Source organism: Chironomus tepperi, unplaced genomic scaffold (genome assembly GCF_022539635.2).
Source record: "Chironomus tepperi strain 1889 unplaced genomic scaffold, CSIRO-AGI_Ctep_v1 contig_309, whole genome shotgun sequence".
In the NCBI taxonomy this organism is placed as follows: Eukaryota; Metazoa; Arthropoda; class Insecta; order Diptera; family Chironomidae; genus Chironomus; species Chironomus tepperi.
In genome coordinates, this window is record NW_027226431.1 from 201,124 (window position 1) to 216,129 (window position 15,006).

Below are 15,006 nucleotides of genomic sequence, written 5' to 3' on the forward strand. Positions count from 1 at the left end.
CATAGGCATCCTCATCCCTACACTTGCGATTAATAAGCAATGTACCTTTGCCCTAACGAACAATCTGAGCTTTATTGATTCTAATCAAGTTCTAATGCTATTGAATGTTATTTAAACTTGTGGCTGTTGAATAGAATCTAAGATAAATCCGTCCAATTATGTCAGATTGGTCCTATTTACATCTAAACATTCAAGTGTTGCTACAATAAGCATTCACAACATTACAAGGCCAAAAATATCCCAAATAACTTCAAATTTAAATTAAAAATCTCAATTTCCAAAAGAAAAGTCAACAGAAAATGCGCCAAAACATTCCATTTACACCAAGTCTTTCTCTTCTCTCTTCCATTATGATTTTAAATTAATTTTTATTATTCTACAAATCTCACCAATATTTATCTTGATTCCTTCCATTTTATTCACTCTTCTTCATTTTCTATGTGCTTTCATTGTGTCTGTATTAAATGCAAAGAAATTACCAATTTGGTTTTTTTTTTATTATCTAACAGAATGAAGGTCCTTTATTTGTTCTTTAACAATTAAAGTAAATGAATCCCTGAAATCTAAATCTTTTTTAACGATTAACGAATAAAAAAGGAAAAATTTTTGTCTCCTTTTTTTCCTTTATGAATTCATCCTTCAATCACTGTTATCGCTCACAACAGCTCTCTTTCGTTTTCATTGCTATTGCTGTTCTATGTTCTGCTTCTTCACATCCCCATTATATTTGCATTTAATTAAATTATAAAAATCAGCAATTTCCCTGAGCTTTTCTTTGCCACTTTTCCTCCTTCTTTTATTCTTCTCTCTTTTCTGTTCACTTTTTTCATACGATAATAATTTTTTCCTTTCTTTTTCCATTTACTTCGTTATTCATTTTTACATCTCATGTATTGAAAAACATGCCTTCATAATAGCTCATTCTGGTTACGTCAATTTCGATTATGCTTTTTGATTTTTCCTTTTATATAAAATTAGAAGTACGAGGGAAATAAAATTTAATGAAGAATCATTTTTGTGGGAATGAGGTTTTTCTAGGAAGGAACAATTTTCTTTATTGAGATTGAAATATGGGAATTGATTTTTCATATCTAGTTAAAGTTAAAGCTAGGGAGAATAGAATCTAAAGCAAGATTGGTTTTTCGAAGAATTTTCTGCTGAAATAGAAGCTGGTTGTTTCAGCTACAACTAATTTTTGCATTTTTTGGCTTAAACAGCCATTTAAAGAGCTTACTTTCCTACTTTACTGGCCGTACAGATCAGCTGTGATCCATGGTTTCCCTAAGAAGACGCCTAAAGCTGGCTCTATCACTGATGATAAATCTTAAGAGCATTTTGTCTATTTTAACGATTTTTCCCCGAGCGACATAGATAAAAAAAGCTCCGCAACGCAGTTTTCACGGCTTCGCTAAAGAATATTCTTATAGAAATTATGTTAGCACCAAAAAGAAGTCGCATCTATTTAACAGTCATATAAAAGTCATAAAGAGGCAAGTTTCCATTTGAAGTTGGACAGAAAACCTTTTGAAACTAGTCATTTACTTAGCGTTAAAATCGCCTAACCCTTCATTTACTAGACATTGTCTAGCCTTTAACTTGTTAAAAAGTATTTTTTCCACTCAGATTTCCTAAGCTTGTTTTTAAAATTAGGTCAAATTTGTACATTAATTTGAATTTTGAGTTTAAATTTTCTCAGAATTTCGTGAAACTTCAAACAAATTCTTAGTATTTGTGATAGTACTTGGAAGGTTCAAACCAGTTCAACTATCTGAAATCCTGTTTAAATTGCTCTACTCTGTCAAAAAGTGGCTTTAACCAGAAACCCAAATCTCTGTTTTCCCGGAAGAGTATAATTTTGACAGAATTACATTAAATTATATAAATCATTAGACTTGAATAAGCTTTAAATCATGAATCATTATCTGTCCTGAATAATACAAATTTCTTAAGCAATCTGACAAATTAATAAGTTTTTCCGGGTATTTCATAACTCAAAATTTAAGTCAAAATCTTAAATTTCTCTCTTTGTCAAAGATTTCTCACAATTTTATCTACGTCATTAAGCCTTATCTTGAATTTATTTCAACACATCAACATGTATCATTGATCTTATTCAACAATGATCGAAAACATTCTTGAAAATATTTGTGCAAATAAAGGCTCAATTTAATTCCCAACAATAATGTCAATTGAAAAACTTTTCCAACCCAACAACAAGAGAAACAACAAAAATCTTCAGAAAATTTATTCATACAGTTGGTTACAATTGAGAAAAAATTTAAATGAAAATTCAATGATTTCAATTAACTTTCCGTACGAAGAAAATCCCACAATAGCTTCTAAAAAATGTAATTTAATACAATTAAAATCACTGATGAATCACAAATTAAATTAAAATAAAGTAAACTTTATAAAACTTTGTTTAATGAAACAAAAAAAATTTATTATCAAAAGTAATTTAATAAAATGACAACATTCAACCCCTTAAAATTCAATTCCGCGTACCAAAAAAAAAAGTTCTTAAAAGATTTCAAAAGGCTTTTTTTTTTTCGAAAAACTTATTAAATAAGACAGCAAAATCACCGTGGAGATTTTGTCGTGCTTTTCTTTTCTGGAAAATTTTTCTTCATTTAAATTCCTTCTTTTGTGCTTTCGTGATGTCGAGCTCAAAGTAAACATGCGGGAAATGCTAAGCAAAGCAGTTACTTTGCCCTTGACGATGGAATTAATCTTTTAGAATGAGAGCTTTTTTGTTGTTCCGAACAGCATAACGGATTTGGTAGGCAATGTCACGTCGACGTTTTAACGACAAGATACATAGTTGCCATGATGACACTGTGAAGGCTGATTTTGACTCATTTTTATGACAACTGTGGTACAACTGTGGTACAACTGCGACGTATCGGTGCAACTGCAACGTGACGGTGCAAGCGTTGTGCGACGTAAGCGGTGCAACTGTGGACACGGTGCGACGGTGACAAAGTTGTTCCCAACGACATAACTGACTTAGTTTTACGTTGAAAAAGCGGTGCAAGTGTCTGCTTAGTAGAGAAACAGTTAAAATTAGCCGAACAACTGTGGCATGTTCGTTAAGACGTCGCTACGTTGCTGTACTAAAGATACGACACGAAGTTGCCCTGACGATGCCTTGACGACTAATTTTGACCTATTTTTACGTTGAAAAATGCGGTTCGTCGTTTTGTGTCGCTTGGAATCGAATTTTAAATGATTTTAATACAGCCAATGTGTAAAGGATCTAAAGAAATGATAAATCATGTGATTATAAATTTCTCACAAAATAATTTCTTCAACGTGGAAATTTTTTAATTCATTTTCATCAATCATTCATCCCCACTGGGTGATCCGTACGCCAAACAAAAGTGTCGCTAAATCCTCCCCATTAACTTACTCACATTTCCTTACTTTTAAGTCAATATTCCATTAAATTTTATATAAAAAGAGAAAAATTGACGTGGGGAGAAAAAAATGCGAAAATAAAGAATGTAAAATGATTTGAAGGCCGCGAGGATGAGTGGATGATAAAAAAATAATAAGAATGGAAAATCAAATCTCAGTGAATCTTCATGCTTTAGCATAACACCATCATCCGTACTGAACCATCAACCCACCTCATTCTTTTGCCATTATTTTAAGTGATTTAAAGGGATTTAGAAAATGAATTTCATTTTTTTTTCTTTCTTTTTTTATTCTATTTTCTCGTCTCGTCTCGCTTACAACAAAACAATGATGCTGCTGTTGCTGTTTTCTTTGTTCATCACTCAATGTTAACCGCAACCGAACCATCATCTTTTATCTCTTATTGTGCGTATAAACATTAAAAATATTGCCTGCAATCACATAATCATCTCGGAAAACAAAACAAATAAAAAGGCAAAGGAGGATCAAAAATTAAAGAGATTCGTGAAGTGACCGGATGTTCAATTCAAGTAGCGAGCGAAATGTTGCCAAATTCAACGGAACGTGCTGTTACACTAACTGGTACATCTGATGCTATAACTCAATGTATTCATCAGATCTGTTGTGTTATGCTCGAGGTGAGTGTTTAATAATATCATTCAGTAATAATCCTCTTTATTCACTCAGCAAGTTGCTATATCTCTTCCTTTTGTATTTTGCGTATGTGTGTGTGTGTGGGTTAGTGAATGTAGAAATTCCATAACAACAAACTTGATAAGCAAATGCTGTGAGGGGCCATGGATATGTGATACATTCATATTGTACTGTATGTTATGGATTTATTAGTATCACCGCAAGATTTTGTTATTAAAATGACTGAGTCTGTTTTCTTAAGCTTGTAATTTTACACATGAGATTCATTATTAGGTTAGGGGCTGTTTACTTGTTATGTAACGTGAAAAAATTGACTTTTTTTGACTCTTGTAACTCTTTGTAACAAAATTTTTATGGAATTTGTTGTCATTGCCTGGCGCGTATCAAAATCTCGACCCACGGCCCACATTTTCTTTAAGATCGTTACATCATAAGTAAATGACCCCTTATTTGATATTAAGAATTTCATTTATATTTCATTATTAAGAAATATTCATGAAAATCTTGGGATAGTCAAGTTTTATATGTAGCTTAGAATGAGTCCTTTGGGTGGGAAGCTAGCCCGAGCAGCACAAGTCAGTTAATCGATCCAAAAATCTACACCAGGCCGACATGACTCTGACATGGTAATGGATTTAAATCGAAGCCTAGTGTCAAGTTTGACTGAACTGATTTGAGTTGTTCGGTAGAATTACACAGAATATCGATGGTTGTAGCCTTCAACAGCAGCCCGAGTGGACAAATGAGCATTAACAAGTCATAACATATTTTTGTCCATTCAGGCAGTGATTGAACTCTCTCTAAATGCGTCTAATCAACGTCCATCATCACAAATCTATTTACAATTTTTGTTTACATTCGGACTATAGCGTAGTTTACACATTTACACTTAGTAAATGTGTACACACACGTAAAAAAAGGGCATGATCATACAGTATTATGATGCTATTTAAACTAAGTGATAGTTCATGTTTTCTCATCATCCACAAATGCGTCTTTAGAGACTTAAAGTTCATACATTCATACATTTTATATATGAATTTATGAAGCTACAAATTTTATTCCGCATATATAGTCCATGATGATGATGATGTTGATGAGAAATGTAGAGAATTTTGTATATGCATATTCTGAAGGGATAATAGAGAATTATGAGACTATAAGTACACATACATTGATGCACATAATATTTTTTTTCTCATCTCGGACAACATATCACAATTCTCAACTGTATCAAATTCCCATCATAGTTGAGTTATTTCCTCTCTCTCACTCTATGTGATATTTTTTTCCATACATCTAACTACAGAGAATGAAAAAGAGGACAACAAATATCTAAATACAATACGCATTGGAGTGGACAGTGTTTTAGGATTAATACACATTATTATTACCTGACATATGAGTCGAAATAGAGCAAAAATTTGAATTTATTTTGTTTCCTAAAAACATTTTTAAGTTGATGTATTCATATGCATGTGTGCTTTTTTTGGGGTTATTTGGTTGTGATGTTGAACTGTTCATTGATATATCGTGTTAAGCTGTAACCTTGGTTATCAACGTTATATTGCGAATGGGTCATGAGATTTGGGTTTGGTCTATGCTAGAGCTCGGTTAAGAGCTGCATTGTAGGTGCGCTGCTTTGCAAATTCCGACTGTATTTTATAGTTCGTCCAAGGTTGCAAATCTGTAGCATTTTTGCATGTAGGGCTGCAATTTCGGTCGAACCTTTATTTATGCACATAGCTTCACGTACTTATTTGCTGGCTTCGCTGGCCATACAGATCAACTATGATCCATAGCCTCTCAATATTGGCGTGCGAAAATGGCTCTTTCGTTTGCTGTCCTCTGCCAATTACCAATACCAAGTGCTACATTAGCTGCATGTTGTTCAGGAGCTTTCAATTTCTAATTTGCCGCTACAATCTTAAACATTTTCTAAGCTAGTGTAACTAACAGCTTAATAGATAGTGCGGTATGTAGTAAATGATTGCACAAAACGTTATGAGCCTGACTTCAAGTATCTGCAACTCAAAATTCTTCAAAACGCCTTGCCAAGTCTTGAATCCAATATAACAGTGTCCATGCTGACCTTTTTCTGGTCCCAAATTCAATTTACTGCCCTAATAAATCCCTACAATCAACCATTCTAAACTAAATCATTTACAAACAACCACATCAATTGCATTGCATTGTGTCACATGTTATCCATCACTGGATATGAGTAAAGTGGCAATGTTGGTGGTAAATGAAAGTTGTGCACCACTCATCAATATCATTCCCAATGGAAATTAGTTTTCATCTATCTCGATTCTCACTCTAAAATGTGTCAACTGGATGGAATTGAGGAAAATATTCTAACTTTAAATTCCTTTTTAAGGGTGGAAAAATAAGGAAAAAGGAAAATTTTTCTCAAAATAAATAAATAAAATCAGATTCATTTATATTTCATGAGTAGACACATAAGCAACTCAACTTATTTACTTACAGAATATTTAGTGTGAAAAAGGAGCAAAAAAGTTAATGTAAAATGAAAAATTTATTCATTAAGCGACTAATAGGATGTTGAGAGGATTAATAAAAAAACAGTAGAGATGCCTGAAAAAAATACTACAAATGATGATAGTATATTTAAAAATAGATGAAATAAGCTTATGGTTGTTATGAGAGGTTCCATTCGACCCTATTCTACAATTTATACAATAATATTTGGCTAATGTAATTATAACTCGTGTAATTTTTTATGTAAACAAATCCTTTTCCTTAAATCCAGTCAGTTAGTCAACACCACATATGTGGATGTTCGTAGGAATAAAAAAAAGGTTCCTTAATAGAATGAGATGTGCATTTATAGCTGAGTACTGAAAAAATATAAAAAAAATCCACTTCAATAAATCTTGTATGGGATAAAAAGTCCTAAATCACGCTGGATTTGCCTACATTCTTCCTCTCATGAATGTATTTTTGATATTCAACAGAGAATTACAATCATTTTTAGCACTGGGAAGGGGGTTTGAAATTTATTTTGACTGAAATGATAAGAAGATTGATTAGGGCATTCGTGTATGAAATGCTGCAAACAATACTTCACTCAGATGTCTAGTTTGATGAGCATGAGTTCTTTTTAAGCGATTGATTTCTGGTTTATGTGGATTTTTGAGAAAGTTTTGTATTTATCATATGAAGTATGGAAGCAAAGGGGATACAGAAAGTGTATAGTTTATATATGGCACTTTGTCATATGATTTGGTAACCTCCGATAGCTCAGTGATAGGGACATGCAACCGGAAATCGTAGGGCGTGAGTTTGAATCCCACTCGGGAATTTCGTTATTTGGAATTTCACACGAAACGCTGCAAAACGATGTTGAAATCGGATACAATTTGTATCGAGTCAGAGCTCAGATAATCAGAATGTCCAAGAATTCAAGTCGAGTTCTTTTCAATAAATTCAATTCTATTTAAGTACAACTTGAGCAGGATAGCCAAGTCCGTACAAAAGTATCTTGTGATCCTAGATTCAGAATTTCAAGTCATTCGTTTTACAGTCAGTACTTTTATTTCCTTTTGAATCGCTTTTCTAACAGCAATGACATTTTAGTGGTAAGGCTCGACCGAAACCCCACACGGCGTACGGTTCGTGGCATTTCCAAATAATTTTGGTGGTATTCTAGTGTGTCTAGTGTAGGCCTAGGGGAAAATGGCCTAGGAGAGACATTTTAGTGTCACTGGTGTAGGAAAATCGATTCTACAATTCAGGCTCAATTCCAACGAATCGCAAATCTTCCAAAATTTATTACAGGTGATTCTCAATGCCAATAATCATCCATTACTCAAAAGCATAATCTTTTACGCATTTTTCACTAAAAACTCCACCTGAATATAAACCTAAAAGAAAGCATTTAATCTTGCAGAGTGCATTGCATTGGAATTTACTACCCAGATTTTTCACACAGGCACAGCTTGAAAGTGCTATTATTTCACGATAATGAAAAGCATTGCATACCATTTCACTGGTGTTTATTCAGTTCATAAAAAAGCTTAAAAAATTAAAAATCTTTTCAAAAATTCAATTTGAATTAAGTAATAAAAAAGATTTTCATTACTTTCATGCTGCCCGACCTCCAGCTTGGGATATTTCAAGCACTTTGGGTTCTTTTTAATCATAATCAAAGCTCTTTTGCAATGATATAATCATCATGTTATGGCCATGAATATTTCAATTTTTAATTAATTTTCATTACTATATATATATTCAGTAATAAGTATGGGAAGTAGAATAAAGCAAATATTGTTCAATTCAATTGAGAATTATGCAATCATGCCAGTTCATTTCAAAAAGGGGAAACCATTTTCTTTCATGTTTTCCTTACTGCTTTTACGCCATAATAGAGTCATCTTATGGGAATTTAAAAAATAATGATTCAGTGCTGTTCATTGCATTAACTTTCAAAATCGATTACTTTTATGTGCTCAAACAGAAGAAAATAGTAAATGTGCTGGCTTTTGTATCCTATTCGTGCTGTGCGGTCACAGATGCACTTCGTTCTTTTTATTTCAATTTAAATAGCATTCGCATAATAATTTTTTCTCATTCTGCTGCTGCTGCTGCAATCAATTTGTATGTAACATTGTATGACATTCCATTTGATTGTCATTCGTCATTTTAGAGTCACAAAAAAAAGCATGAAGGAATGAGGAAAGTAAAGCAATGCAGAGAAAATGAAAAATGTTTTGTAAAATAAAAATGGAAATGAGCTTTCTCATTCAAAGCAATCAAAACCTCATATATGTTCACTAAATCCTTTTTTTTTGTGACTGCTTGCCAGTTAAAAATTATGCAAAAGGCAAAAAAACACAGAATTTTATATATTTTTGTGTTCAGTTACACATTGAATATAAAAAAGTTGTAAATTCGCTTTCGTGCGATGGAAATTGTCGTCGTCTGATTGTATGAGTGTGAATCAATCTGTATGTATGTTTATGTCACTTGTTTAACATTGTTTAAGCAAATTTCTTCTGACCTGAAAATGTATATCGTACCTTATTGAATAACGCAAAAAATTGTGAACGTAACAATTTTCACCAGCAGTCACAGCAGAATTTTTTGAGCAGTTTTCTTAAGGAATATGGAAGGTTTTGGTGGAATTTTGTCTGTGTTGGTGGATGTCAGACAAACCTCTGCCTTCAAACTTAGACCTACAGTTTGTAATGAGCTCTGAATCACTCTTTAAATAGCATTATTGCTAAAAAAAGAGATTTTAAGTAATAAAATAGCAATAATTTCTCTTGAGCTGGTGTGTTGAGGAACAAAATGAAGTCGTCAAGACACATCAGCTTACAGTCTTAACATCAAAACGTTAAAGCGATGCATGAGCATTGAGACGAATAGCTGCTGCATTAAACATTTAAATTCGTTAGCTGTTACAATCAATCATCACAGAATCAAGCCTTAAAAACGAAAAGTCGAGTCCTAAAACGTCAAGTATTATTTCAATGCATTTGTTGCTATTTTTGACATTTGAAACTATGTTTGACTGCTGTTTAATTTTCTAATTTAACTCATCGTTCTGTGTAATATTAAGAGTATATCCTGAACAGCATTAAGTTTTCGAAAGGGCACCGCTCCGTCGCCATATTAACGGCAAAATGCAAAGGTACCCTGACGGCACTGTGACGGCTCATTTCGACCCATTACCAGGGTTTAAATTGCATTTTATCGCATTGTGCTGCTCTTGTACAGAATCAACAGAGCCTTTGCATCAACACTAATGAATAACATTAGCAAATGTCTGTCAAATGTGTTAAGAATATCTTAAAGTATTTCAAGAAAAATGCGCAATAATCAGCAATGAATGACTCTGTCTACACTAAATTTGTATTTCCTAACCCAGGCAAAAATGCAAAAGTTTGTCTCCAAAAATTGCTGATGCTTTCATAATTGATTTTTTGCTGCGATACATACAATTTTTTCCTTCTGCTGCTGCCTTTTTCGGGGTTGAATTATTTGTTGTTTATTTAACATTTTTTTCTCTCATTCTATTCTATTTACAGAGTCCTCCCAAAGGTGCAACCATACCATATCGACCAAAACCGCAAGTAAATGGACCGGTCATTTTAGCCAATGGTCAAGCGTATACTATACAAGGAAATTTCGCTGTACCAACAGAGCAGGTAAATATTTAATTAAGCCATCATCTCCTGCTTTTTTCTCATCCTGAATGAATATTATGAAACACAAAAAAAAACATATATACCGCTGTTGTTAGTGTCCTTTTTATTATGTTTTGATGACGCTACAAAACATGACATAAAAAAAAAGCTTTTACAATTTTCATGAAAAAATTCTGTACGGGAAAAAACTAAAAATTTGTACTACAAACTAGGAAGGAAGTCCGAGAACAGATAAAACTTTTCATAATAACAGAGAAACTATAAAAAATTATATTTTCCTTTTTCTCAGTAGATGCTGAACATCATGATGTGAGAATGTAAAACTTTTACATTTGATACAAAAATTTTTTCTTTTTTTCACTTATAATTTCATTTCATTCACCGTAAATCCAATAATAATGAGATGAATTACATTTAGAAAAACTCATGGATGATTGAAAATAATAATAAAAGTTTATCATTCTCAGTTCTAACTTCTCGGGCAAAAAAATTCCATGAAAATAAAAAATTGTTTGTAGCGCTTCACGTTTTCTGTTTCTGTTCCCCCCGAACTGCCAGCAAAATGTAATTTGTACTTTGGATATTTTTACCCAAAGCAATTAGTAAAAGATGAAGTAAAAGTTTATTACATTTTGAAAATTGAAACTTTTATTTTTTTGTTTCTAAAGAAGCTTAAAATTTAATAACAAAGAGCTGAATAATTGACATAGAAAAGACTTAAAGTATTTCAAATGTTAAATGCGAACCATATTGAGAGTTTTTGGTGAGAATTTTGTTGGAATTATGCATACTCATATTGTTAGAATTATGGTACGTTCTAAATTGTTTCAGGAAGTTTTATTAGAAAATTAAATTTTCATAATTTTTGAACAATATTGACAAGCTTTTATGAATTGTAAAGTTTCTTAGAAACAATGTTGTAAATGAAAATGTTGATTTTGAGTTTTTATTGATTTCTAAACATTGACAACATCCGCAGGATATTGAATTTCAGGAATAGAATTGGAAAAATTGTAGTTCAGTTTCTCTTTAAGTGACCGTCTAAATCAGTTATATTCTAAATGCAATTTGAAGGGTTAAAATTCCATAAATTCTGTGGTTTATTTTTGAAAAAAGTTCATTTTTCTTACAATTCTTTCGAAAGTGTCTGACCTTTAATATAAGTATAAATTTCCAAAATTAAATTTTAATCCTTTCAATTAAACTTCAGGATTTTGATTAAAATCTCGAACAGACTCGCCAATCTTTTGCAGTTTTCATTATCGCCTTCCAAAAACTTTAAAATCCCAATTCATTGGCCATCATTAAACTAAATTGATCGAAAGCACTAAAATCAAGCTATTCAAAAATATACCATAAATATTTTAGCTTTTTTTGATTCAGTTCTCAAAATAGAATTGTATGCTTAAATTTTTTACATCCAGTCAATGATGCTCACAAAAAACAATAAAAAGCTCTCTTTAAAAAATCGAAATTTACATTTGAAATATTTTTATAACCTTCCAAAACTTCATCAACAAAAGCCTTTTGAAGCTAGTCTTTCAATATCAATTCCACATGAAAAAACTCGAATATTTTTTTTCACATAAAATTTTCAATTGATTAAATGAAAAAAACAAATTGAAAAAAAAATTATTCATAAAGCTAAAGCTACTTGCAGTTGATTAAGTAAAGTAAAGTGAAAGCAAATAGAAATTCAATCGATTAATTGACATATAATATCTTTCATAATAATAATATTTACCAAACCTCCCCCAAACCGCTTCATCCTCTAAAAAAAAAGCCTATTGTTCTGCCTCTATTTATTGATTTATTTACATAGAACCATAATATTATTAAAAGTATATAATGTCATTATGTACAACTATATATATATGCTAGACATGCACAGTATTTCCACTATTTTCTGGCCTTCACGCGGGTTTAACGGGTCTGACAGATCCACTTTTGAAAGGATCACATTTACAAGGAGCAGTGCCTCCACATCATTTCCAACAGCTGCCTGATGTGAGTGTCTTTTTTTTAAAAACAAAATGATGAAAAATATCAGAATTTTATTTATTTTTGATATGTTTTTTTTTTTTGAATGGTACTGCTGCCCCTTACTTCCAACATTTTTTTTTTATATATATCTAATCATTGGAAATGTAAAATGTTTTTTTGAGTATGTACAAAAATCCTTCCTCGTTTTTCCTACAAAATTTGTTATTAAACATGTAATCAATTTCGCATAGAGTAATACCTTCTCCTCTTGATTGGTCCCCACCCATGTAGGCACACATGTATTTTTCAATAATCATTTATTAATTATTTTTCAATCAATTATGGCTGAACTTTTGTCGCTTATTTATTTATTTGTGTGTGTGATGAGACATTTTTGGACTGAAAATGATATGCATTAGTAGTAATGGCATTAGCTTTAACAAAACTTTCCATCATTATTGCCCTTCCATTTATAATATTTATGCCTTAATTCTCTCATGAGATCTTCCTTTTTTTCTATACATTAATTTGAGTTTGATGGTTTTTACATTTATTTTTGGGTCTGTTTTTCTCCCCCTTCCTCCATCCACCGCTCATTCGTGTAATATATAGACATCAAATTCCCATCCACTGATGTTCTTACTTATCCTCGAAAAAATCTGTATGTAGATATATCCATGTGTATTTAAAGGGGTAATTTAGCTACCTTTTACTGCATATAATATTAATACCTTTTACATTAACTGGTTTTTTTTCTGTGTGGATTGAACTTTTTATATTTTGTTTATGTTTTAAAAACTTTTTTTATTTTTTGTGGAATATAAGAAAAAAAGTGGTTGAGAGGTTTACTTTTAACTTTTTTTTCTGATTCTTCAACATGGAAGAAATCTTTTTTTGCAAGAAAATTTCATTAAAAGAAGTCGAACAAGAAAAAGTTTTTCTAGCTTTTTTTTCTTCAGATTCTTGTTCACCGTATGTAAATGATTATGATTATTATGATGCGATGATGATGATGATGATGATGTTGATGAAAAACTAACTTTTTTAGCTACAATATGCATTATGGAATCAAATGAAGATTATTCCTTGAGTGCATTAAAGTGTATGAACACGTATGAGTGAATATTTAGAGCATCTAAGTTCTAATTCTATTATAATCTTGAACAAAGAAGATTTCACGTGAAAATTTTATGTTTTGCAAAATAATTATTTGAAGTGCATTTTCATGGAAAATATTATAAGTTTTGTTGTTGCTGGATTAGATGAAGATTTGCCATTAGGGACAGTGTTTGTTGAACTGTGAGGAGCTAAACGTTTTCAATTGAATTTTGAGATTAGACTCGAGTGGATAAATATTCGTTATAACTAGATATCAAACTGGAGATTGACTTGCCATGGCTACTAGTTCTGACCCGAATAACACAAGTCGGTTTTCGATTCAAAATCCGGCATTACACCTGCCTGACTTTGACATGGTGTTGAACTGAATTCGATATCACGTCAGAGTCACACCAGTCTGGAACTGAATTTTTGATCTATGAACCAATTGGTGCTTTTCGGATTATAACGTATTTTTGTCCATTCTGGAAAGAATTGCTTAGAAAGAGTCTGGTTCAAAATGACAGAAAGGAATTCATACAACTACTAATAATTGCAAAATTGAGCTTTATGGTGCTTAAGACTGTTATTTAAATACCTTTTTGGACCTTTTTGATCAAAATTATCAATTTTTCGTTGATCGTACCTGTCCAGCCATTAGATAACTTGGAAACTAAATATAATCACTTTATAAGGTAGACCTTAACAACGCTCACTATTTTAACCTAGAAATCGACCCTAGTATAGCATTCAATCCTGACTAACAGTCAGCCTTACAGTTAGAAACTGTTGAAAACCATAACAAATCAAATCGTCATCAAATCTTCAATTCTTAAGAATGAATAACACATCCATAAACATCATCATATCCATTAAATTCTTTAAAAACCATGTTTTTTCCTTAAATTTTATCTGCATCTTCAACATTTTTCCATGATGCAAAAACTTTAATAAAAATCCACATAAAATCTTAAAGAAGTAAACCTTTAGCACAACAAACATGAAAGGGTTACGTTCTAATAATCACATTAGTATGGTTGAGTATATTGTAAATGATATTTCATTTTATGATTGCTCCCCAAATCCCATCGCATAACTGTAAAAATTACATCATAGATATGAAAAATAAAATCCATTTTTCTTTACAACCCATCCATCTCCATTTTTTTGCTTTATAAATTGAAATTGTGTACAGTCTGATGAAGATATTAAAATTTTGTCATGTACGCATTATCTCCCTGTAAATAAAGTTCATTTTAAAACTGTATGGATGTGAATAGTTCCGTTCATTTTCATCACTGAGTTGTTGGATATTTTTCATCACATTGAATAAAAAGTTTTGACATGAAAAATTCAGAAAAATAAAGTTTAAATTTGAAAAGGTATGTAGAAAAAATAAAAACTCATTAGTTCCTTCCCCTTATTAATAAAATGAAGAAGAGCAGGGAATGTAAAATAAAAATGTAAATGAAAAGTAAATACAACTCAATGATGTTGAAATGATATTTGATAAATGACAAAACAGGAAAATAAACTTTACCTTGTATTCTAATAATATTGATGTCAACTGACCCCTGTGGCAAAAAAAAACTCTCCAGTCCACTGTACATAACTTTTTATATATTTATATCAAAAAAGCTCACTTTTTATCTATCTATCTCCCTCTGTGTGTGTCTCTCTC

The 15,006-nt window shown here is 31.6% G+C and overlaps 1 protein-coding gene across 12 annotated transcripts in view; it reads left to right on the forward strand.

Moving 5' to 3' along the window:
* The window catches only part of mub (poly(rC)-binding protein mub), a 151,122-nt gene that overhangs the window by 103,209 nt on the left and 32,907 nt on the right, over nt 1-15,006 (forward strand). For 9 of the 12 annotated variants that reach the window (XM_070643367.1, XM_070643373.1, XM_070643374.1 and 6 more), the window contains 3 exons: nt 3,892-4,055; nt 10,125-10,244; nt 12,126-12,251. In XM_070643367.1, the coding sequence (XP_070499468.1) occupies nt 3,892-4,055; nt 10,125-10,244; nt 12,126-12,251 (410 nt within the window). The remainder of the gene's footprint in view (nt 1-3,891; nt 4,056-10,124; nt 10,245-12,125; nt 12,252-15,006) is intronic. The other 3 variants (XM_070643375.1, XM_070643370.1, XM_070643371.1) reach the window with 1 other exon arrangement.